General features: G+C 40.2%; 1 protein-coding gene across 3 annotated transcripts; it reads left to right on the forward strand.

Moving 5' to 3' along the window:
• The first annotated feature begins 953 nt into the window (after positions 1 to 953).
• On the forward strand, positions 954 to 24,076 carry LOC131006598 (uncharacterized). 3 transcript variants are annotated; one of them, XM_057933757.1, is made up of 3 exons: positions 954 to 1,212; positions 3,298 to 3,361; positions 4,887 to 8,973. In XM_057933757.1, the coding sequence occupies exon 3, from the start codon at positions 5,072 to 5,074 to the stop codon at positions 6,656 to 6,658; it is 1,587 nt and encodes a 528-aa protein (XP_057789740.1). In that variant the 5' UTR covers positions 954 to 1,212; positions 3,298 to 3,361; positions 4,887 to 5,071; the 3' UTR covers positions 6,659 to 8,973. The 3 variants fall into 3 exon arrangements, 2 of the variants coding, with proteins under 2 accessions (XP_057789740.1, XP_057789741.1); XR_009095623.1 differs by lacking the exon at positions 4,887 to 8,973 and adding an exon at positions 23,772 to 24,076 and having other exon boundaries at positions 967 to 1,212; XM_057933758.1 differs by lacking the exon at positions 3,298 to 3,361.
• The last annotated feature ends 861 nt before the right edge of the window (positions 24,077 to 24,937 follow it).

Genomic DNA, 24,937 nt, shown 5'->3' on the forward strand with positions numbered 1-24,937 from the left:
CCCTGACTTTTAATCCTTGATTAAGGGCTTAATTATTAATAATTAGGGTTCGGCATCCATTAATAATAAAACTGGTTTGATTTATCTGATGTGATTTAATCGTTATATATGTGTTTTAATGTGCTTAGTTAAAGAAAAATTTTATAAATGCGGTGCATAAGTTTTAATTGGTGAGTTAAGTGTATTTATATGAGCCACATGAATTTTAAATCATGCATGAAGTCATGAATTTTATCTAAATTTGATAGTACATGTAACACCCCGTACTTTTCCCTATGTTGTGAGATAGTGTCTTAACACTATTGAGAGTAATGAGATGTCAGAGAGATTGACTGTCCTATTAAGAAAATAGGAATAATGAGTTGGAAATAGAGTCGAGAAAGAAAGAGTGAAAAACCTTGATAAAAAAAAAGAGTTGGTCAGAGAGACGTCTAGTTTGTCTGTGTTCGCCGATTGCTTTGATGTGATGTTATGTGAACTTACGTGACTAATTGATTATGTGATTTTTGTTACGTATGTCTTTATGAGTAAATTATAATGATTTTTATTTGAGGACTTTAGCACTTGGAATTTTAATTAAGTTTCCAAAGCAAGTGCAGTTTATTTTTATCGAGAAATCAAAGAATGCCGGTTTATGGAAATTTTTCCAAACAAAATATTTTCAAATTATTTTTCCTATGATGAGGAATATTATAATTGAGTGAGTGCACTAATATTAGTGCCATATTTATTTTAAATTTTGGTCACAAGAGTTTTGTGTTATAGCATTTCATTAATTAGTAATTAGTCTTTCATGATTTTAATACATGATTTATTCCTACACCACATACTACCTTACACACACATGATTATTTTAATTAATTGAGCATGTGTTTAATATCTAACCTTGCTTGAGAAGGGAACAAGTGGCCAAGTGGGCTTTTAATATTCATTAATTACTTAGGAAACTTAGTGACCAAGTTTAGCATTAAACAAAATCATTTTCTCTCTCTTCCTCCCCTCTCATTTTCGTCCATTTCTCTCTCCCTCTCTACTCTCACTATTTTCTTTTCAATCCATCATGGAAGAACACTCCAAAGCTTCTAAACACATAGATCCACCATCACCATTCCTAGAGCTAGCCTTCAATCACCAAGAATCAAGAGAATGATCAAGCTAGAGTTTCCAAACCAAAGTGGATCAAAGAGTTCGCCATTTTCTTAAATATTGAGGGTAAGTGGATCAACCTTAAGATTCCTTAAATCTACCTCCATTTCTTGATGTTTTGATGGAAGAAAACAAGAAAATCAAACCCCTCCCTCATTTCTCTAATTTTCGAGATTTGGGGGTATTTTTACCCTTCAAATATTTTCACTTTCTTTTCTAAAATCGAGGCAATAATTATGTAATTGAGAACCTATTGAGTTGATATCCATGAGTTTTTAAAAGGATTAGAAAGGATTTTGAATTTTCAAAGAGTTTAGTTTGCTAAAATTTGGGAAGTTTTGATTGGTGATGAGATTTGATGAATTGATGTCTTATTCATGCTATTAAATGACTCAATTTGATTAATCTAAGGTTGAGTTAATGATTTATGCATGTTTGTAAATTTTCAAAAAGTTTAGTTAGATATAAAATAGGGCTTTTTGATTTATGTGCTAATTATTTGAATTGGCTAAGGATAATTGATAATAAGCATGATAGTAATGATAGTTAAAGGTTAATTTCGCTAATTGTTGATTATATGTGAAATTGCTTGAGTTTAGTTTACTAGGATTTGGGTATTTTTGAATTATGAGATCAATGTTTGGATTAATGATGTCTATATGCTAATTGGACTTTATAAAGGACTATAGCATGATTAAATTGAGAATTTTGAATGAAATGAAAAGTGTTAGTTTGAGGAAGAAGATGACATATTTGTGTATCTATATGTGATCTTGTTTTATGATGTTGATTTGTGCTAATTGGTAACCTAGGATGTTAGATCTATGATTTGATCAATAGGTTATACATGATTAGTGATATTTTCAAAAGATTTAGTTTAATAAAAACTAGGGTTATTAATAAATCTATGTGTTAATTGTGTGAAATCAGTTAAGTATATAATCTTGAGCATTTAAAGAGTTTGAGATGAGATTTTGGTGAATCTCGTAGGCCTACTGACCTACTGTGATCGACGGATGGTCGATATATAATAGCTTTGAAAATTTGATAGAAAGCCCCTACATGAGTCTTGAGTATCCTAGTAAAATTTCAAGCCATTCCAACTTCGTTTGATATTTCTTTAAAATGCAAAATCCAAACTGCACATTACCACCGAGAATTTCAGAGAACAGGGGAAAGAGTCATTCATTTCAGTATCTTCCTGTGTGATCTAGCTTTCCAAATTTTTATAGTATTAACCTTATTGTGTTAGATAGATATCCACAAAATTTGAGCCCAGTTTGACAATGTTTACTATTTTTTAAAAATCCACTTGTTCGATTGCTCAAAACTGCCGAATATGGTAGATCGTGGTAAAAACGTCATATCTCTCAAACCACTTGGAGTTTTCGACTCTACTTTTTTTTATATGAAACTAGACTCGAGGATATTTCTTTCGGTATGAGTCTCGAGTTCAGGAGATGTCGGAGTCAGAACAGATTAAATTTTGAAGTTGAATCAGTGTAAAAACATAGCATGTTTTAATGATGTTTGATTGTGATTCTTATGTGCCTTATGTGATTGTGTTGCCTATGTGTTTGAATGAGATTAGACGAGCCTTATATGAGGGATAAATCGAGACTTAGAACCATGATTTTCTTGAAACCTATCCTTGAACTTAAGGATATGAGATGAGTGGAGAGTTTATATAGAGTTGAGTAAGGAGATAGAATATGAGATAGAGCATGAGTTAAGGCTTTATGAGTATGGATTTTAAAAGGATTAAAATGTTTTAAATTAATTCCATTTTAATGGAGTTTAAACTGCTTATTTAAGTCATTTATAAATGAATAATGGAATTTCGTATTATTTACATGGAAATGAAATGTATAGAATGTTATAAGATGGTGTATGATTATTATCTCTTATGTGAACATGTGAATTTCTAAATGATATTAAGTTTAAGGATGTTGAATTCTTTTATTTCGTTTGTTATGTGGTTACGTGATATTATGTGGTTAGTCGATGTTATGTTGGTTTTTGATTGTTTTAATCGAAACCACTTATGGATGCTAGAACCCTAAAACACTAAACGATACCCTAAGCACGTAGAATTAGACATTGTCTTGTGACAATTTTCTTCACAAACTTACCGACTCTTCATCAATAAAGGTCCGGGCGACAGGAAGTGAAGCCGAAGAAGAAGCGACTCCACGCTAGCTTAAGAACGTTTGTGGTGGGCATTACTTTTACTACGTATATAGAGATCCCCTGCGAGACGTAGGCCTCTTATACGAATATATATGCATGATATGATTTAACTGTGTTGGGAACTGATAACACTCATTTTTCCATGGTTTTTAGTGTTCGTATAATGTCATTTTTATAAGGAATTGAGTGTTGGATGATTGTTTTGTGCTTTTATTGCTTTATCTTGTAAACTATGTTACTTGCTCGAACTTTGATGGATTTTACAGGATTTTCGAGATGTAATTTGGAAATATTGTCAGAAATAGAAGATGTAGTTCGTCTCAACAGGAGTTCGTGAGTGTAAACGGATCATAAATCGGAGTTCGGACGAAAAAGTTATAGCCAAAACAAGAAAGTCGCGCACAACAGTGAATAGTGTTGACGGAAATTTCCGAATTTTCGGGAATTTTCGGGCTTTTTATATTTTCTCAGTATTTTCGAGTTCTACACTGTATTTATCTCATGTGTCTATATATAGGTCCTTTTCCTGACCTATTAGACACATATTTTCACATCTCTTCACCTCCTTTATTTTTCTTTTTCTTTTTTCAGTTTTCATAGATTAGATTTATTTCTGCAGATTCAAGCTGTTCATCCAGAATTTCTTCCGGATTTTATCTATTTCATTTATTTTAATTGCTTTCTTTTTATTTATGCTTTTGATTTATTTTAGTATGTATGGCTAGTTCGTTAATCTGAACCTAGAGTTTGTACATAGCTGATTAATTATGTGTGTATGATTTATTGATATCAATTTGCCTTCCAACTTGTGATTCGTGATTCCTGGTGCCTGTTTTCTTGTGAATTACCTGATCAATAATTTACATGTCTAGCTGTTCAGTTTGAGTCTTGAATGCGATAATTGTTCAGCCGATTCAGGAATGCATGTTATAGAAGTAGCCTTGACACTTGAATGGGATAGGTGAAACTATAGGGAGCTATTCTTTGTGTACGCTTGGGAGTTAATTTATTCCTTGGAATCTTGAATGTGAAGGGGGGTAAATTAATCTACTTTCATAGGTGTTCGTTAGATAAGCTTGTGAATAGTTCTGTGATCTCTCATCAGGGTTGGATTAAATTGGTAATTGAATCAATAGATTAAATGCATGTAATTAATTAGTAAATGTACATTCCTAGGGTCAGAATCTTTTAATATTTGATTTATTTATCATTGTTTTTCTGTTGTTTAGATTTTTTATTAAGTTTAGTATTTGATTCACCATTTTTTTTTTGCTTTGCCTGTCTACTGTGAGTGTCTGTTTAGGGAATAACTAAAGTAATTTCGATTTTATAGTCTCTGTGGATACGATACTCCATTGCTTATTATTTGCTACAATTGCCTGTGTTAGTTGCAATTTTTGTTGCTAAGAAATTAGTGATCAACTTTTTGGCGCCGTTGCCGGGGACTGTTAAGAAGTTGCTTTAATATTTCCAATAGGACTTTATAGTACTACAGGTTTTATTTGTTATTATTTTTTCTTTTCTGACTTTTAAAAGGTGTGTTTCTGTAGGTTGCGTATGAACACACGATCTCACGGAAATCGTCTTTTTGAGTTGGACCCTGAAATCAACGCTACGTTGCGCACTCTCAAGAAACAGAAGAACCAAGTTGAGACAGATACGATGGCTACTCCTGAGCAAATCCAAATTCGAGCTCTGCAAGAGCAGTTCTGAAGCATGGAGCATTATTGATAGTATGGCTTCTACGAGCTACCAATGGCCATCTAAGCGAATACAATTGAAGAAGCTTGCAGCTGCGTCCAATTCTGATCCTATTGCAGCAATGGTTACTCAACAAGCAGCGATGGCTACACAGCAGACAGCGATGGCTACACAGCTGGCAGAGTTGACTACGAAACTTGGTGAGTTGAATGTTGGACGTCTTGAGCAAGCTGTGATAGACCCGTCAGGCATGGTAGATGTCAATTATGTTAATGACAGAAACTATGAGAATTTCCAGCGAGGACAGCCAGGAATGTATAGCAGAGGTCAGCAATATCAACAGGGTCAGCAGCAGTTCCAGCCAGGAGCACGCCCGCATCCTAATCTTTCTTACGGCAATCCGAACAATGCTTTGCAGCCTCCACCTGGGTTTTCTGTGTCTAGTGGAGGAGTTATCAATGAGCCGAAGAAGGGATTGCTTGAGGATATGATGCAGCAGGTTTTAACAGAGGTGTCTAGTATGAAGACAACTGTTAATACAAGGATGACCAATTTGGAGTCTCAAGTGGGTCATATTGGAAATAATTTTTCAGCACTGTCCAAGCAAGTGCACATATTGGAGACTCAAGTTGGTCAGATGGCCAACCAAGCAGCTGCGCAGCACAAGTCGGGCCAATTCCCGAGCAACACTACTGTCAATTCAAAGGGCCAATGCAATTCTATTTTCGATGGCACTCTGTCTCCAAAAGATAGGAGAATGAGCAAGGAGAACGATCAACCAAGTGAGGAACCATACAAGGCTCCTATTCCACTTAGGGAATACATCCCAAAGGTTCCATTCCCCCGTAGGCTGATGAAGAGGGAGGTGCTTGAAGAGCAATGTGCTGTGCAGCCGAGCAAAAAGGTGGATGTCAAGGAAATCAAGCTGGAGGTCTCCCATTGTAAGAATGAGAAAAAAATTGCTAATCCCGAGGAGACAGAGCATAGACGTATAGTGGATGAGCTAGAGAGACTACTTGAAGAATCAGACCGACGTGCACAGCCTCAAACTCTCTCACAATTGCAGGATCCCAAGGAGAAAGAAGAAAAGGTAGTTGTTCACACCAAGAAGATGGGTGATGAGGATGAGAAAATCCCGCAGGCGAAAGCTGTGTGCACTGAGCTGCCAATGAAGCTACTTTCGAAGAAGAAAGATCCGGGTAGCTTCACCATTGAGTGCGAGATTGGAGGAGAGCTATTTCCCGAGGCTCTTTGCGATTTAGGGGCTAGTGTCAATGTGATGCCCATCTCTGTTTTCAAGCGGTTGGGAATTGGAGATCTCAAGCCGACCTCGATGGAGATTCAAATGGCGGATAGATCAAGAGTGAAGCCGAGAGGAAAGCTTGAAGACATCTTTGTGAAGGTTGACAAGCTGGTATTCCCTACGGATTTCTTGGTCCTCGATATTCCTGAAGATGCAAATCCGCTGTTGATTCTTGGTCGATCATTCTTAGCTACGGGGAGGGCTATGATAGATGTGCCCAATGGAAGCGTCGTCTTTCACGCAGCTGATGCGCATGAGTCCTCTGTCTCTGTTCGTGTTAGGCAGTCTGTCACGCCCTCTGCGTTTGATGTTCATTGAGACCATGAGGTATCGTCGAGCTCTAGACGTTAAATTAAGCACTTGTTGGGAGGTAACCCAACTATTTTTCTTTGTTTTATTTTTTTCATTCTTTTAGTTTCGTTTTGTTTCTTTTTGTTTCGTTGTTTTGTTTGGGGTTTTTAGTGCAGTGTTGAGCTTGGAAGATGCGGGAACTCGCGCCTTGTTCATATCACCACCGTGGAGCATGTGTTTCTGTGAGTAGTGACACACATATCATCATCCCTCCAAACTTATTTTCGAACTTATGTTCTGTAATAAGTTTGGGGGAGGGGGGTGAGAGTAGATATGTGTATCACTTTTATCTTATTGTTGGCTTTATTGTTTTATCCTGCTTGGTTGGTGATGTGTGTTTGTTTTGTTTTTGAGATGATTATTGCTCTATTAGTTTCTGGTGAGATGCCAATGATGATTTCTGTGAAAAAAAAAAAATTGGAATTTGATTTTTCTTTGATGATTTAAGCATAATTGGAACTAATTTGCATAATTCTAGAGTGATTTTGACCTTGAATTTTAGACGTTGAATAAACCTGTGAGGATTTGAGCCATAACTGTTTATCATACACAGTTTATTCTTTATTGTGAGTTTTGTCATGCATGTGGTGATCTTCTAGAACTTGCCATAGTTTCTGTGTCGAGGTTGCTGCTGTGCCCGGGATTAGGAGATGATTTTAGGCCATCTTTTGTTAGCCACATTTTTTTCCCAAACACTGTCCTTAACGAAAAATTATCCTTTGTTATCTACTTTGAGCCTATTTAGCTTTTATTCTTTAGCTGGATGATAGGGGGTGATGTAGTATATGGGGATCTTTATGTGGTGATTGTTCAAAGTGGGTTGTGAAAAAGAATGGGATGATATTGTGCTACTATTTACTCTTATAAGCTCTAAAAAAGTTGTGGAAAGAAAAAAAAATTGTTGATAAAAAAAGAAAAAAAAAAGGAAAAAAAAAAGTGAAGTCGAGTGTACATTGAGAAATTTGTTAGAAAATCGACTTTGTTTGTTGGAAATAAATAGAGAGCATAAAAGAGTGTTTAGTTTTGTATGGTGATGATTAAATCCCTTGAGTTGTGTTGTTTATGGTGACATAGTTGGGTGGAAGATGGAATTTATTCCATATTTGATTAGTGAAGTCATAAGGTTGGTGTTCTTGATCTATTTGAGTCACTTAGCCTATATTTCCCTACCTTAACCAATGTCCCTACATTATAACCCGAAGAAAAAGACCTTTTTGATCTTAGTCCTGACACACTTTTAGCGATGGAGATTGTAGACGATTGGCAAGCTTATGGTAAGTGATCTACATTGTATTGAATTCGATGAGAGCATACACGTCCTATCTATTTCATCAAATTGAGAGTTGAGTGATACACATACCTTGTGAGATTCAATTGTTTGGAATGTCAAGGTTGATTTTGCTATAGGTTGTGTTTATTGGAGAATTTTGTGCTTAATTATTGAGGATTTGAGAATTCTATCATGCTTTATTTTTCGGAGGCATCGATGAGCTAGATTTCTTACCCATTCGTGTTATTGATTGTGTTCTTCTCATTATTCGAGGACGAACAATGGCTTAAGTTTGGGGGAGTTGATAACACTCATGTTTCAATGGTTTTAGTGTTCATATGATGTCATTTTTATAGGAAATTGAGTGTTGGATGGTTGTTTTGTGCTTAATTTGCTTTATCTTGTGAAACACGATTCTTACTCGAACTTTGAAGGACATTTCAGGTTTATTGAGTTTGAATTTGGAAAACTCTGCTGACATACAAGTTGTAGATCGTCTCTATAGGAGTTTGTGAGCGTAAACGGATCGTAAATCCAAGTTCGGACAAGAAAGTTATGGCCGAAACAAACATATCGCGCGCAGCAGTCAGAACTCGGCGGTCAAACACCGTTGACCACCGCCCGAAGAAGGATTTCCGGCGACCTGAACGGCGACCGCCGCCTAGGTCGCCGGGACTTCTGGAACATTGGAAGAGACGCGGCGATCGCCGTGTTATGAAGGATTTTTGTGCTTGGGCCGGCGACCGCCGGATGGGTCGTCGGCTACCCCGATTTTTCAACTTTTGCGCGTTTTTGGAGTTCTTCTGGGTTTCAAACACTGTATTTTACCCTGACACTATAAATAGGTCTTCTTTTGACCTATTTACGGTTCCCAACTTTTATTTTTCAGTTTTATAGCTTTAGAATTTATTTCTTTCCAGTATTTACTGCTTGGATTGGATTTCCTCAAGATTGAAGATTCAAGCTGCTACAATTGTTCTACTTTCGGTTTTATATAATTCAGTTTTTACAATTGCTTTCTTATTTATTATGTTTATGTTTTCTTTTGCGATGTCTGGCTAGTTCGTTAATCTGAACCTAGGGTTTGTACATAGCTGATTAATTATGTGTTTTTAATTTATTGATATCAATTTGCCTTCCAACTTGAGATTCATGATTCCTGGTGCTTAATTTCGTGTGAATTATTTGGTCAATAATTTTGCATGTCTAGCTGTTCAGTTTGAGTCTTGAATGCGATAATTGTTCAGCCGATTCAGGAATGCATGTTATAGTAGTAGCCTTGACACTTGAATGAGATAGGTGAAACTGTAGGGAGCTATTCTTTGTGTACGTTTGGGAGTTAATTTATCCCTTGGAATCTTGAATGTGAAGGGGGTAAATTAATCTACTTTCATAGGTGTTCGTTAGAGAAGCTTGTGAATAGTTCTGTGATCTCTCATCAGGGTTGGATTAAATTGGTAATTGAATCAATATATTAAATGCATGTAGTTGATTAGTAAAAGTACATCCCTAGGGTCAGAGTTTTCCTTATATTTGAGTTAGTTATCAGTATTTATATGCTCTTTAGTTTTTATTTGGTTAAATTTAGTTCGTAATTCACCTTCATTTTTGTTTTGCCTGTTTACTGTGAGTGTCTGTTTAGGAAATAAATAGAGTAATTTTGTTTTACAGTCTCTGTGGATACGATACTCGATTGCTACATTTGTGCTACAATTACACCGTTTTAGTTGCGGTTTAGTTGCTAAGGAAATTAGTGATCAGGAACCTTGTGGAATATCCTAACCCTTGTTTTTATGATACCAAAATTCATAGGTCTTAACTGTAATAAACTAGAATCGTTTTTGAACTTAAGTGTTAGAGTTCGTTTCTAGTTTAGCTTGCGGTGTCGAAGACTGAAGACTGAAGACTGAAGACTGAAGAACGAAGGACTGAAGACTGAAGACTGCAGATACCAACTGAAGTATCAGTTGAAGAATCAGTTGAAGACTGATTACTTAATGCGCGCAATGGACTGATACTAAAGTCAAGTATCAGTTGAATATTCCTCCTCAGACTGATCTTCCAACGTTCAGAGGAAGCCACGTACTCACAAAGTAGAGCCGCATTAAATGCAGAGATCTCAGGATCTTATCTTTGCAGAGGTCATTCCTATCTGGTGGTTACTTTTCAGAGATGTCACATCTCCTGTCCATCAAAGAGAGCCGTTTCCACCCAGACAAGGAACCTCGAAGATTGAAGCCTCAGCCCAAATTCGAATTACTCTCCAACGGAAGAAATCTTGAGGACGATCTACGCCAACGGATCTATTCAAAAGTTCTCCTACAAATAGCGCTCGAGGATCACTTCAACCTTCACCGATTCAACGACATAAGCTGAAGCTCTGCCGAAATTGCTACTCAGCCTAAAGCTTAACCTCCCCGAAGCTTGAATCGAAGAACAGAATTCCAAAGCCAAAATCAATCACTGCTGATTACACACATTCTCTTAGACCTTAGGCAAACCTCTGTTTACCCAGAAGCCAAAGGTCAAACTTGCTTCAAAGAACTTGTTCTTTGTAAGTATAGTTGGCACTCGTTCAAACCTCCTTTCCAAAAGAATGATTTGAGTGTTTTGAGTGATTCGAAGGTCAGAAGGGTTTTCTGTCTCTAAGAGTCTTAGCGCGAGTTGTACTAAGCAAGAGAAATCCGACGCGAGTGAAGCATGAGTACTGAAGAAGGGGTTTTCTTCAGTGGTACGGTTGTGTGCACCCGACAAGCACACGGTTTGGTTTGCAGTGCACCTGTTAAGCACTTGCAGAGTGGATTGTTGGTCTGATCAACCAACCGTGGATGTAGGAAAGGGTTTTTCCGAACCACGTAAAAGTCTTTGTGTTATTTACAGTTTTCAGTTTTACATTCTTACTTGAGCTATTTCATTTGATAAACTGAATACTGATTAACTGCAAAGAGAAACTGAATAACCAACAACGTGCTCCACCGAGGCTATTGCGAAACTAAGTTTAATTTCCGCTGCGTATGATATCAGTCTGACTGATCTATCTTCTGATAGTCAGGAAGAGTGTTATCATCTCTGTTTTAGCAAACTCGACTGAAGCCCTTACTTGCATCAGTTAAGTTCCAGCAACTTAACTGATAACTCTTTACTGAAGAGCTTTCAGTATCAGTCGTCAACCCTGTTTGGTCAAAACTGATTTCAGTAAAACAGGCATCTTTGTTTGCATGTAAAGTTTCATTTTGATCTCTGACTGAGATCCCTCTGATTGAGGATTTGTTTAAACTAGCCCATAGGTGTATTCCCCCCCCCCCCATACACCTATTCGAGACCCTCAGGACCTAACAATTGGTATCAGAGCAGGTTGTTCGCAAGAACTGTCTGTATCTGATTATGTTCTAATTGAACTAGATCCTTTTTCTCAAAGGTCTCGAAAAAGTTATCTCTTTTTTCTTTGTGCTTGCTATCTATTCTATCTGCTGTTATCTGTTCTCTCTTTTTTGATGGAGACTAACCACAGCAGATTATCTTCTCTACCTGATGAGGGATAAGGCCCTCACCAGCGCAGTACTTGATCTATACCCCGTATTCTGATAGCATTAATGATTAACTATTATAACGATTATGGTACAAATTGGAAAACTAATAATACAGGACAAAGAGTGAAGACCCTAGCGCCGGCTTAAAGGCTGCGTAGACGCCACATAGCCGAGAAGGCTGTACCGACGCCAAGTAGCCGAGAAGGCTGCGCAGACGCCAAGTAGCCGAGAAGGCTGCGCAGACGCCACATAGTCGAGAAGGCTGCACAGACGCCAAGTAGCCGAGGAGGCTGCGCAGACGCCAAGTAGCCGAGAAGGCTACGCAGACAACATAACCTAGAAAGCAGCAAACACCAGCCCAGCCTAAAAAGCAGCGCAGACACAAGCGTAGCCAAGAAGACAGCGCAGGCTTATCTTAAGGCGAATGCCCGAAAATGCTAGCACGGACAAAAGCTTCCCGACTACTTTCTGAATGAGGCAAAAGCTGCAAGGCCGTTGGAGCAAGGACAGTTATCAGTGACAACGACATCAAGGACGCGATGAGCACGTGCCATGAAGAGAAAAGACAACCCTGCCCTCTCATCTTTGTTCTCTATAAATAACACACTTGTAATAGAATAGAGGAGATTTTTCTTTTCAGTTCTTACCAACACATATCTTGTATTCTTGAAGAACTATTCCATTGGAGAACGTTGAAGCACTCATCGGATTTTACTCTTCAGGTCTCAATATTTTATTAATCATTTAGTTTAGGACGTTGGTGAACTGACCCCTCACCACTACCTATGTTTAGTATTGAAAAAAGACATATATATGGAAGTTTCGGCTTGAAAGCTTCCTCACCGCCCAACATTGCCGAATGTGGGAAGTCATCACCAGCGGACCAATCACCATCACCGAAACCGTCAAAAGGATTCCTGTTGATCCACGACAAGATCCTTACGATGAGGTCCAGCCCAAGCAAAAAGCAGACTTCACCACAGAAGAAAGAAAGCAAGATGAGCTTGACAACCTCGCCAAAAGTATCATCTCCGGCATCGTTCCCGACAAGCATGTCATGAAGATCATCAAGTGCGGAACTGCAAAGGAGATGTGGGACATTCTGGAAAGAATGTGCGTAGGTTCCGAGGAAATCAAGGAGAATAAGCTATCCATAGCTTGTCAGAAGTTCGACTCCTTTCTCATGCTCAAGAATGAATCTGTCGAGGAAATGGAACTTAGATTCTGACGGAGCTGTCGTTTGAGCTTCGTGCAAATAAAATAATCCTGTGCCCACAACTAGACTAGCTAGCGGTAAGTCCAGAGTCGAATCCACAGGGAACTGAGCAGTAATTTCTCCTGTTAAGGGTGTCACTAAAAAGTTTTGTTTTCTGCAGTGTTCTGACCAAAACGTGGTTATGGCCAGAACGAGTATCCAACCTAAACCAAAGTAGATAAATCAAATAATAAAACAATTCTGACTTGGGTTCGAATCACTAAACATGAATTGACACTCGATCATTGGTGCAAAGATTAATCACTATATTCACATACCAGTGGTTATAGGCATAAGAATTGTTGTGCCCCTATTGTCACTCGTCACGCACACAACAAACCTCTGCCCAATCTATCCTTTCAGTTTATGATTCCTTAGAAGGGTCAGCTAATGGAAATCAAATACCCCGGACAACATCCACGCTCTCTGCGATGGCCTATCGCTAGTTGTATTTTGCCCAGAATGCTTTAAGAACTAGATAGACCCACTTGACTCTTACGCCGATATTTCACAGCAGTCACGGCTCCAACACCAGTTGTACTATTTTGGAGGTCGATGGCAACTCGCCTTTTACCCAAAGTATTACTTGTGACCAAAACTCCCTAGTTAACTAGTGATCAATTAATTAACCAAGTTATTTAAGTCTTTTTGGAATCAAACCTAGTGTATCGAGAATATGTTCATATAGTTATTATGCCCAAATTAGACCTCTCGAGTTTATTCATTCATGCTTAGATCATCTTACCCCAAATCAGAATATAAACTTAGCCAACCATAACGAAAATAACACAAGCAAAAGATATAAAAGAAAACATAACTGGAATTGAAATGACTTAAATGAAAATGAAAGTACCTACGGCCGAAAGTGCCGTGCAAAACATAAAATGGTAAGGTACTAGGAAATTGCCCACGGCCTGGGCTAACTCTGACTCTCTCAAACAATGTACAACTAGACAGAAAATCAGCACCCTTGGCTTGTGAAGCTCTTCGGGTATTTATAGGAGTCATTAGGGTTTGAAGGCCCAGCCCATGACTTGCGGTCGGATCCATGCAAACATGGAGATGCGTATCCTTTTTCAGACCTAATCTTCATGAAGATATATTTCCTTTTGGATAAGGCTGTGATTTGGCCTTATCGGTCTCTTTTGGATAGCTACCACCTTCCGCCTTTCTCGGACTCCCACTTGCACTTCTTCCTCACTCGTCTGTTGCACCTCTGTCTTCCCTTTCCTTCCTTCTTTCTCTCGCCTGCCAGCTCTCGTGCGGTACTTATGCACATAAGGAAAAATCCTGCTTCCACAATCCCTTTGCTTCTGGCGCATACCTCTTTCACGAGAGGTGGCAGCGTTTCTGACCCCTGGAATGTTCTGAGGATTCTTCTGCTCAGCTGACTTGGCTGCTCTGGCGTCCAGAGGAATGACTTCCCCGCTGGCATCCAGAGGAATCGCTTCCCCTCTGGCTTCCAGAGAAATCGTCTCCGCTCTGGCTTCCAGAGGAATCGCTTCCCCGCTGGCTTCCAGAGGAATCGTCTCCGCTCTGGCTTCCAGAGGAATCGCTTCCCCGCTGGCTTCCAGAGGAATCGTTTCCCCGCTGGCTTCCAGAGGAATCGTCTCCGTTCTGGCTTTTGTGACTCCTTTGGCCCTTTGACTCCTCTGGTAAAGCTGACTCCGCTGGCGCTTCTCTACTCTGGCCCTTTGAATCCTCTGATATTCCATTTCTCTGGCACTTTGGCTTCTTCCCGCAAGTTGGTTCCTGCCATTGAACTATGCCCTCCCAGGCGACCAAACCACACAAACACACGGAAAAAGACTCGATCTAGACTTAAAACAAACACAAAAACAGAGCACAAACCTGGGCTCATCAGATTCAATCAAATCTTGAATGAAGTTCAATCCATTTCCAAAGACAAATACACTCAACGAGAAATCAACCTGAAGATTCTTCGAGCACTGCCACGAGGAGAATGGCAGATCTACTCAGTCGCTCATCAGCATAAGCCTGGATTCAGTCAGCTCCCGACAAACAAGCTTTTCTCCGATCTCATGGCAAATGACTTCGACCTTCTGAGAAATCTTGAAAACAAGAAGGCTGGAGGATCAGACGAAGATGGTCCATCAACCTCAAGAGGAGTTGCACTGAAAGCCTCAACAAGAGAAGGCAAGAAGCAGATCAAGGAACCAATGAAACTCAACCCTGAGGACTTCTTCAGTCAATATGCTTTGTTGACTGAAAGATTCAACAAGATGGAGTCCAAGTTCCGGAAGTACAGAAGGTTCCACAAGCAACACTACAAAGGAAAGGAAAGAGAAAGCAACTCCAGACATTCCACAAATCGAAGCGGAGAAAGGAAGTCAGCCGCTTACGATATCAAAGACATGGAATGCTTTGGATGTAGAAAGAAAGGGCACTTTCGAAATGAATGCCCTGATCTGACTCAAGCTGAGCGCAGAGAGCTGAAAGCTAAGAAAGATCGTAGCTTTTCGAAGAAGAAAGAGATGGTTGCTGACGATGCTAATTCTTCCAAAGACACATCAGAATCATCCGACTTTGACAGTTCCAGCTCAGACGATGAGAGCCGAGCCCTGATGGCCAATGAATCAGAAAGCGTGGCTGACAACAGCTACGACAATGGAATGAATGGCTCAGAGGTAATCTCTCACTCAAAAACTCCTTATACTGATAACTTCCTGATGCTTTCAGGAGACCACTCAGAATCTGGAGATAGTTAATCCGATGAAACTGACGAGTTTGATCAGCTCATGACTGATCACTGTCAATTGAGGAAAATGTTCGAAGATCTCCTCAAGCAGAATCAAAAATTGGACAAGGAGATCAATGATGAACGAGCTAAGAATCAGGCAATCATCTACTTTTCGGATGAAACTTGTCTTGATCAGCTAATCATGGAGAACAGTCGACTGGAGGAAAAGCTCAGAATCTCCAACTCAGAATGTGAGAAAGCGTCTCATGAGATCAAGAGGCTCAATCACAAGCTGGAAGAAACAGTCAAGAACTGCATGATGCAGTCTCCCATGATGAGCAACTTTCCATCGAAAGGCCTTGTTAAAAGAATTGGAGAAAAGGTTGCAGCTGACAAAGGAAAGAAGATCATGATCATTTCAAAGAACGATCCTTTTGAAATCACAATATCAGAAGAATCAAGAGATCATGATATGGATGAAGTTCGCAAACGCAAACTGATGGCAAGATCAAATGTTCCACCTCCACGGAGCTATAGACGAGCAAAGGAGGCCCCCAACCAGATCATCTTACTGAGAAGACTGGAAAGCAGATTTCAGTCAAGGATCGGAGAAGGAACATCAGGAATCAAGAAGAATCTTCTTCACCAGTCCAGGGGGAAGAAAGGCCACATCAGTCAGAGATTGACATCAGTTCAGTTTCAGAAGGAACAACATCCATGGAGACCAAACAATGCTGAGTCCAGTCGAGCCAAGCGACATCCACGACAACAAGCGACTGGACATCAGTCAAGTCTCCATAAGTCTGCAAAGACTCGAGTATCTCAAGTAAGATACTTCGCCGAGCAAAGAAGACCTCAACCACTCATCAGACAGAACTGCTACAAGAGTGAGGCCTTCAAAGGAATTTATCAACAGAAGAATGCTCGTGTGCCTACTGAAGCACCAACAACGTCAATCAGACAATCAACAAAGTGCAAGAGATCAGCCAGACCAATTCTGAAGCAGATATGGGTTCCAAAGGGAACTCGAGCTAACATCGAAGGACCCAAAGCTTGATTGGGTGCCTGAAGCAACTCTTCCTTGCAGGTCAATGTCAGGAAACACAAAAAGAAGGAAGAGGTTAAAGCTTCAATCAGAACGTAGTATCTGGATAGTGGCTGCTCGAAGCACATGACGGGCTACAAAGAATATCTATCTCAGTATGTTGAGAAAGCTGGATCCAAAGTTTCATTCGGAGACAACTCAATCGGAGAAACAAAAGGCTACGGTGTGCTCAACATGGGTAACGCCAGTATCAGTAATATTAGCTTTGTTTCTGGTCTTAAACATAATATGTTGTCTGTGAGTCAATTTTGTGACAGCGATTTCACAGTGAAGATCAAGAAGGATGAATTCACTGTTAGAAACAATCAAAAGAAGGTGGTTCTGAAAGGATTCAGACAACGAAGTCTCTACGTCGTTTCATGGGAAGACAGCCCACCAGAAATATGCCTCATCAGCAAAAGCAGCTCGGAGCTCAACTGGTTGTGGCACAAGAGACTCAACCATCTCAACTTCAAGACGATCAACAAGCTTGCTAAACATCAACTGGTAGAAGGTCTCCCTTCTATTGTGTTCCAGAAGAAGCAAGAATGTGAAGCATGCCAAAGAGGAAAGCAGACGCGAATGTCATTCAAGTCAGAGTCAGGACACTCCTCTGAAAGAATTCTGCATCTACCTCACATGGATCTGTTTGGCCATATCACTCCAAGAAGCTACAACGGTAGGAAGTACACCTTAGTAGTTGTGGATGACTATTCACGATATACTTGGGTCATCTTTCTCTTCAAAAAGAAAGAGACGCTGGAGGAACTGCCAAAGCTGCTGAGAAGACTGAGCGTTGAAAAGGAAGTCAACATCATCAGCATCAGATCAGATCGTGGGACTGAGTTTCTCAATACTGTCATTCATGAGTATTGTGATGAACATGGAATCAGTCATCAAACTTCTGCGGTAAGAACTCCACAGCAGAACGGAGTTGCAGAAAGAAGAAACCGGTCTTTGAAAGAAGCAGCAAGGACGATGCTAGCCGAATCAAAACTCCCCTTGAAGTTTTGGGCTGAAGCAGTCAACAATGCATGCTACACGCAGAATCGCTCCTTCCTCACTCAGAGACATGGAAAAACTCCATACGAGCTATGGAAGAACAGAAAGCCTTCGATTGCCTACTTTCATGCTTTCGGTTCTAAGTGTTTCATCCACAACAATGAAAAGAAGAGGTTAAACACTTTCGATAGCAAGACTGATCCAGGTGTCTTCCTTGGATACTCTGGAACAGAATGTTCAAGCAAAGCCTATCGGGTGTTTAACTCTCAAACTTTTTGTGTTGAAGAAACACCTCATGTGATCTTTGATGAGTCTACAGATGATTTCAGGGAACAAGAAGCTGAAAAGTGTATCCAGAACACTGAAGGTTCCAAAGCTGAAATCCACAACACTGAGCCCTCTACTGTCTTGGTGTGGGGACCAGGCAAAGATGAAGATACTGAGAAGCTTCAGTATCAAAAGATCAGCCAAATGTCTGAAGTTCAGACTGGAGCCAATGCAGATGGCATCAGTCAAGGGGGAACTCCAGTTGCTGAAGATCGAATTAAACGTGCAGAAGCAGCTCCAGCTCAACTCTCCCCTGCTCCAGATAGTGCTCAACACTTCAGAACCATTCTGACCGAAAAAGCCCCACCATCTCCAGAAGAGATCAAGAAGTATCAAAGATGGTTTGAACTCCACTCAAAGGAGAACATCATTGGAGAACCATCAGATGGCGTCAAGACTCGAAGATCAATGTGCAACCTCGTCTTCGACATCAATCAGAACTGCATCAACGAAGATAAGATTTTCAGCTATTTCTTATCATCTACAGAGCCCAAGGATATTGAAGAAGCTCTGAAGTCTATTCAATGGGTCATCGCAATGCAAGAAGAACTCAATGAATTCAACCGAAATTCAGTTTGGGAGCTTGTGGATCGACCAAACGATGCAAAAGTGATTGGCTTGAAATGGATTTTCAAGAACAAGAAAGACGAAGAAGGAAACGTTGTGAGAAACAAAGCAAGGCTTGTAGCTAAAGGATACAGTCAAGAAGAAGGAATCGACTACGACGAGATGTTCGCACCAGTTGCCAGATTGGAAGCAGTCGGACTCTTCTTAGCCTTCGCAGCTCACAAAGGTTTCAAGGTACACCAAATGGATGTCAAGTGTGCATTTCTCAATGGAGCGCTCACAGATGAAGTCTATGTAGAACAACCTCCAGGGTTTGAGGTTGCTGGACCAAAAAAGGTGTACAAGCTGAAGAAAGCGCTCTATGGATTGAAGCAAGCACCAAGAGCGTGGTATGATACTCTCTCGGAGTATCTTGTTGAACAAGGTTTCAAGAAAGGATCTGTGGACAGAACTCTGTTCACTCTCAAAGAAGGAGAAGATCTCTTGCTTGTTCAGATTTATGTCGATGACATAATTTTCGGATCCAAATCCGAACGCATGTGCAAGAAGTTTGCTGACATCATGACCAAGAAGTTCCAAATATCCATGATGGGAGAAATGAATTTCTTTCTCGGATTGCAAGTCAAGCAGACCAACGAAAGAATACTGATCAGTCAGTCCAAGTATGCAAAGGAACTGATAGCCAAGTTCGGTACTCAACACATGAAATCAGTCAAGATCCCAATGAACACAAACTGGAAAGTTGATCCAGGTTCAGAAGAAAAATCTGTATCTTCGACGAAGTACAGAGAAATCATTGGATCTTTGCTGTATTTGACTGCGAGCAGACCAGGCATCGCATTTGCAGTCGGGGTATGTGCAAGATATCAATCAGATCCAAAGGAAGCTCATTTGGATGCAGCAAAGCGGATTCTAAGATATCTTAAAGGCACACCCAATTTAGGATTGTGGTATCCAGCAGACGACGACATCAAGCTCACCGGATATTCAGACTCAGACTTCGGTGGATGCAAGCTTGATCGCAAATCAACCTCCGGAACATGTCAATTCCTAGGCAACAAGCTCATCTCATGGTTTTCAAAGAAGCAGACTTCAGTCGCCACCTCTACAACTGAAGCTGAATATGTTGCTGCCGGAAGCTGCTACTCACAAATCCTGTGGTTAGTCCATTAGTTGAAGGACTATGGGATCGACGAAAAGGAAGTTCCTATCTATTGCGACAGCTCCAGTGCTATTGCAATCTCCCAGAATCCAGTTCATCACACCAGAGTTAAGCATATTGCTATTCGACATCACTTCATCCGTGATCATGTCGAAAAGAAGAATATCTCTATCGAATGGATTCCCACTGCTGTTCAGAGAGCGGACCTGCTGACCAAGGCTCTTCCAGAAGAGAGGTTCAATGATCTGTGTGGAAAGATCGGCCTCATCAACCCTGAAGAGTGATGCTGTGTTTGAAGACTTTCTCAAACAGTCATGCTGACTGGTGGTCAACCAACTGCTGATTCTACGATCACCAACGTGGAAAGCAATGAAGTCAGAACGCTCATCTGAAGAAGAAGTCATCCTGATGATTCAACCAGGATCTAGTGGTATCAACTGACTACAATGTTCAGTTGATCAGTAAGTATTTTAAAAGCATACTTTTAAAATCAGTTATTTCAGTTCAGAGTTTTGAGTTTCAGTTTAAAATCTTTCTCTAACTGATCAGTTTCTTTCAAAACCTTTAACTGATTGTTGGAAAATGGAATATCCGAGAAGGACAAGTATTTTAAAAGGAAAAATCTGGTTTGATTGAACTTGTCCTGATCTTTTACCAAAAATCTTTGCAACCTTTTTGCCTCTGTGATATAATTTCTTGAGAAGCTCATTGACATGACAGAATGCAATGATGCCTCTCATCTTTTTGAAGTCTCAGTCCCTCGCAGTGACGGCGGACGTGAAGTTTTCTTCAAATACATTTTAGGCACAATTTTCGAAAAAAAAAACTTTTCATCTTCTTACATGGTTCACATCTTGTCTATTTATACCATGTTGTCTTCACGATTTTTTTGCATCAACTAACAACTCTCCACAGCCTTCACTGTGAGAAAAATTTTCAATATTTCCAAAAGTTGCAGAGAAAAATTATTCCGACTAAAGGAGAAATCTATGACTACAAAGTCATGGAGTGGAAGAATGACGCTCACATACCTGGTCTTCACCGGACCCTTCCACTGGATTTCAACGTCTCTCCGACGTCAAAGTTTGCTCTACCCTCACTTGTATCCAGCGAAGCGAGTGTCTTTCATTCTCATGCCTGGCGCCAAGAAGCTTCACAGCTTCTAGAGGAGATCTTCCTTATCGCATATATTGCACTCCTCACTGGCTCGCAACAAACAACGAGACCTCTCTCGTTGTTGGCCGGCATCTTCAGCCGCACCAGGTCTATTCTTCAAAGACCCAGTGCCGGCGAATCGATGGTGTTAGTCTTCTCAGCTGCCACCGGTTCGATTCTTCCTTCTCACGTCCATCTTTTCTTTCCAATTCACCAACCTATCTTTTTTCTCATAAGGCAACCCTCGTCTCCTTCCAAGGCAGCCTTCTTCTATCTCTCGTATTCTCCCTTTCACTTTTCCGTCTCTCTCATCTCCTCACCTCATCACTGGCGTTCTCCTCTTCTGCATTTTTTGACTCACCCTGTTCTCGAATCTTCTCTCGAGATTCTGAGACTAGGAGTTGGGTACCAACTGATCATGGCTCATCTTCTTTCTTGATTGAAGATGAGACTGCAAGGATCACCAGAAGTTGTAAGGATGACGTTCCAGTAAAGACCTCAAATCAACGGAACACAAGTGAGAGTGGAACAAGCTTAGGAACATGAAGACACGAAGACAGAAGATGAAGATCAAGAAGTTCAAGGCGCAGCCAAGCAGACTACTGGAGTCCATGGGTTTCCCATGTTGTTTTTGTTTTTCTTTTTACTCCAATGTAAGTCTTGCTCTGTACCTCGACTGATGACTTATCAGTCTTTTATTAATGAAAAGAACTTCTTTTTTATCTCAACCTGAAGACAATGACTCTTTGTCAAGGCTCTGATTATGTTTTTCTGTCTTCTCCTTGTTCTGTTTTAGAACTGTTTCGTTCTTAACTCTAAGTACAAGTTTTTAGGTTCTATTGTTAAGGGGGAACTGTTTTCACACCAGGTTTAGAACTTGTGCTGTGAGTTCAGTCTGTTTGTTGTCTAGAACTGCTTTGTGGTTTTGGCATCATCAAAAAAGGGGAAATTGGTGGAAACCTTGTGGAATATCCTAACCCTTATTTTGATGATACCAAAATTCATAGGTCTTAACTGTAATAGACTAGAATCGTTTTTGAACTCAAGTGTTAGAGTTCGTTTCTAGTTTAGCTTGCGGTGTCGAAGACTGAAGACTGAAGACTGAAGAACGAAGGACTGAAGACTGAAGACTGCATATACCACCTGAAGTATCAGTTGAAGAATCAGTTGAAGACTGATTACTTAATGCGCGCAATGGACTGATACTAAAGTCAACTATCAGTTGAATATTCCTCCTCAGACTGATCTTCCAACGTTCAGAGGAAGCCACGTACTCACAAAGTACAGTCGCATTAAATGCAGAGATCTCAGGATCTTATCTCTGCAGAGGTCATTCCTATCTGGTGGTTACTTTTCAGAGACGTCACATCTCCTATCCATCAAAGAGAGCCGTTTCCACCCAGACAAGGAACCTCGAAGATTGAAGCCTCAGCCCAAATTCGAATTGCTCTCCAACGGAAGAAATCTTGAGGATGATCTACGCCAACGAATCTATTCAAAAGTTCTCCTACAAATAGCGCTCGAGGATCACTTCAACCTTCACCGATTCAACGACATAAGCTGAAGCTCTGCCGAAATTGCTACTCAGCCTAAAGCTTAACCTCCCCAAAGCTTGAATCGAAGAAGAGAATTCCAAAGCCAAAATCAGTCACTGCTGATTACACACATTCTCTTAGACCTTAGGCAAACCTCTGTTTACCCAGAAGCCAAAGGTCAAACTTGCTTCAAAGAACTTGTTCTTTGTAAGTATAGTTGGCACTCGTTCAAACCTCCTTTCCAAAAGAAATATTTGAGTGTTTTGAGTGATTCGGAGGTCAGAAGGGTTTTCTGTCTCTGAGAGTCTTAGCGCGGGTTGTGCTAAGCAAGAGAAATCCGACGCGAGTGAAGCATGGGTACTGAAGAAGGGTTTTCTTCAGTGGTACGGTTGTGTGCACCCGGCAAGCACACGGTTTGGTTTGCAGTGCACCTGTTAAGCACTTGCGGAGTGGATTGTTGGTCTGATCAACCAACCGTGGATGTAGGAAAGGGTTTTTCCGAACCACGTAAAAGTCTCTGTGTTATTTACAGTTTTCAGTTTTACATTCTTACTTGTGTTATTTCATTTGATAAACTGAATACTGATTAACTGCAAAGAGAAACCGAATAACCAACAACGTGCTCCACCGAGGCTATTGCGAAACTAAGTTTAATTTCCGCTGCGTATGATATCAGTCTGACTGATCTGTCTTCTGATAGTTAGGAAGAGTTTTATCATCTCTGTTTTAGCAAACTCGACTGAAGCCCTTACTTGCATCAGTTAAGTTCCAACAACTTAACTGATAACTCTTTACTGAAGAGCTTTTAGTATCAGTCGTCAACCATGTTTGGTCAAAACTAATTTCAGTAAAACAGGCGTCTTTGTTTGCATGTAAAGTTTCGTTTTGATCTCTGACTGAGATCCCTCTGATTGAGGATTTGTTTAAAATAGCCCATAGGTGTATTCCCCCCCTCCATACACCTATTCGAGACCCTTAGGACCTAACAAACTGTTTAATTCAGTTTTATGAAATGCTCACATGATAAATGACTCTTATGAAATTGAATGTTTATGAAAATGAAATGTTTATGAAATGATTGACTGCAAAAAATGTTTATATTTTTATATGTATCCTATCTGTGTTGGTTCGCCAACTTTAAAGGAAATCCAATTGGGATCCTATGCTAGACAAAGGTCGCTAGCTAGGGTTAACGTGTACACTCATGGAGACCGCGAGTCGCTTGCGACCGGTCTTGGCGTCCGTGGTAAGGAGGCCTCCTTCCCGGCGCGTGACAGAAAGGAACAGATATGGATCATATGAAGGAAAATGATCGGCCGATCGACTTTATGAAAATGAAAGAAATGTTTTTAGTAAGCGCAGGTTTTTCAAGAAAAATCCCTGTGTGTTACTGTTGGCAGTTCAATTTATATATGTATGCATGAATGTATTTTCGGCATATGCCCACTGAGTATTTTTATACTCAGCCTTGCATGTATTTCTAAATGTGCAGGTTGAGCAGCTAATGGAATGGAATGGTGTTGAGCGGTGTCCCTTTGATCATTTCAAGAAATGTAACCTTGAGTATACATCTTCATATGTATATCTCACACGTTTTCCGCTGCAAAACACTTTGATTAGGATAACTCTATGTTATGAAGTTGTGACACGTGATATTGGGTAACCCACCTTAATCAGTTCTCCTTTATGTGTATGTTTTATAAGTATCCAAATGATCATATATGATCCTAGCATTTTATCTATGAGTGACATTTCCATATACTTTAATGTTAAGTAATTGTCCATTTCCGTTCTCACTCATTAATTCTCATCCCAAGTCATAATCCTGGCTAAACCGTCATTAAGGGTAGCGGGCTGTGACATAAAATGTGTTCGAGATTCCTCCAACTCTTCAATCATGCAATCAATGCTGAGTGATATCAAGGATCTGCAGACGAAGGTTAGATCTCTCCCTCGTGATGATGCCAAAAATGAGGAAGAGTATTTGGAACCTTCTTTACCCAAAGAACTGGCACAAGACTTTGCCAGAGCTCAAGCCATCTTCTCTGGTGCTTCACAAGCTCCCTCTGTCTCAAGAGACTTCAACAGGAAGAGATCAAGAGAAGAATGCTCATCCTCAAAGCCGAAGGCCAAGAAAGCTCTCTCCATGGACGAAGAAATCAAACAACCCTTTCCAAAGAGGCTGCAAGATCAACAATGGATTGCTCAATACATCAGTGAAGGCCTCTTGGCATCTCACCTAGATAGATGTGAACGACAAGACCGTTGGATGCCTATCGAGATGAATGAATGGTGGGAAAAGCTGAAAGAATGCTACACCAAATGGGTTGTCTTCGCAAACCTCAACAGGAGCAGAGAATTTCAAATTGACGCCTGGAAATATTTCCTTGTAAATTGGCATGAAAGAGCAACGGTTGAAAGAATGCAGGATGCTCAGAGAATTGCTAAGATTTCAACTGCAAATACACTGTTGAAGACTGTCTGCCCTCCAAGAACCAGAAATGGCGTAAACAGAGATTGCATCCAAAGAGAAGTCGAAAGCATCTGCAAAATATGGAAGGTACCTACCAATGTCCAGTCAGAGCCTCTCATAGATATCAAGAATGCTGTTTTCAACCTGTATGGACAGAGACCGTAGTTGTCTGTTTTCTTAAGAAG

Source organism: Salvia miltiorrhiza, chromosome 1 (assembly GCF_028751815.1).
Source record: "Salvia miltiorrhiza cultivar Shanhuang (shh) chromosome 1, IMPLAD_Smil_shh, whole genome shotgun sequence".
In the NCBI taxonomy this organism is placed as follows: domain Eukaryota; kingdom Viridiplantae; phylum Streptophyta; class Magnoliopsida; order Lamiales; family Lamiaceae; genus Salvia; species Salvia miltiorrhiza.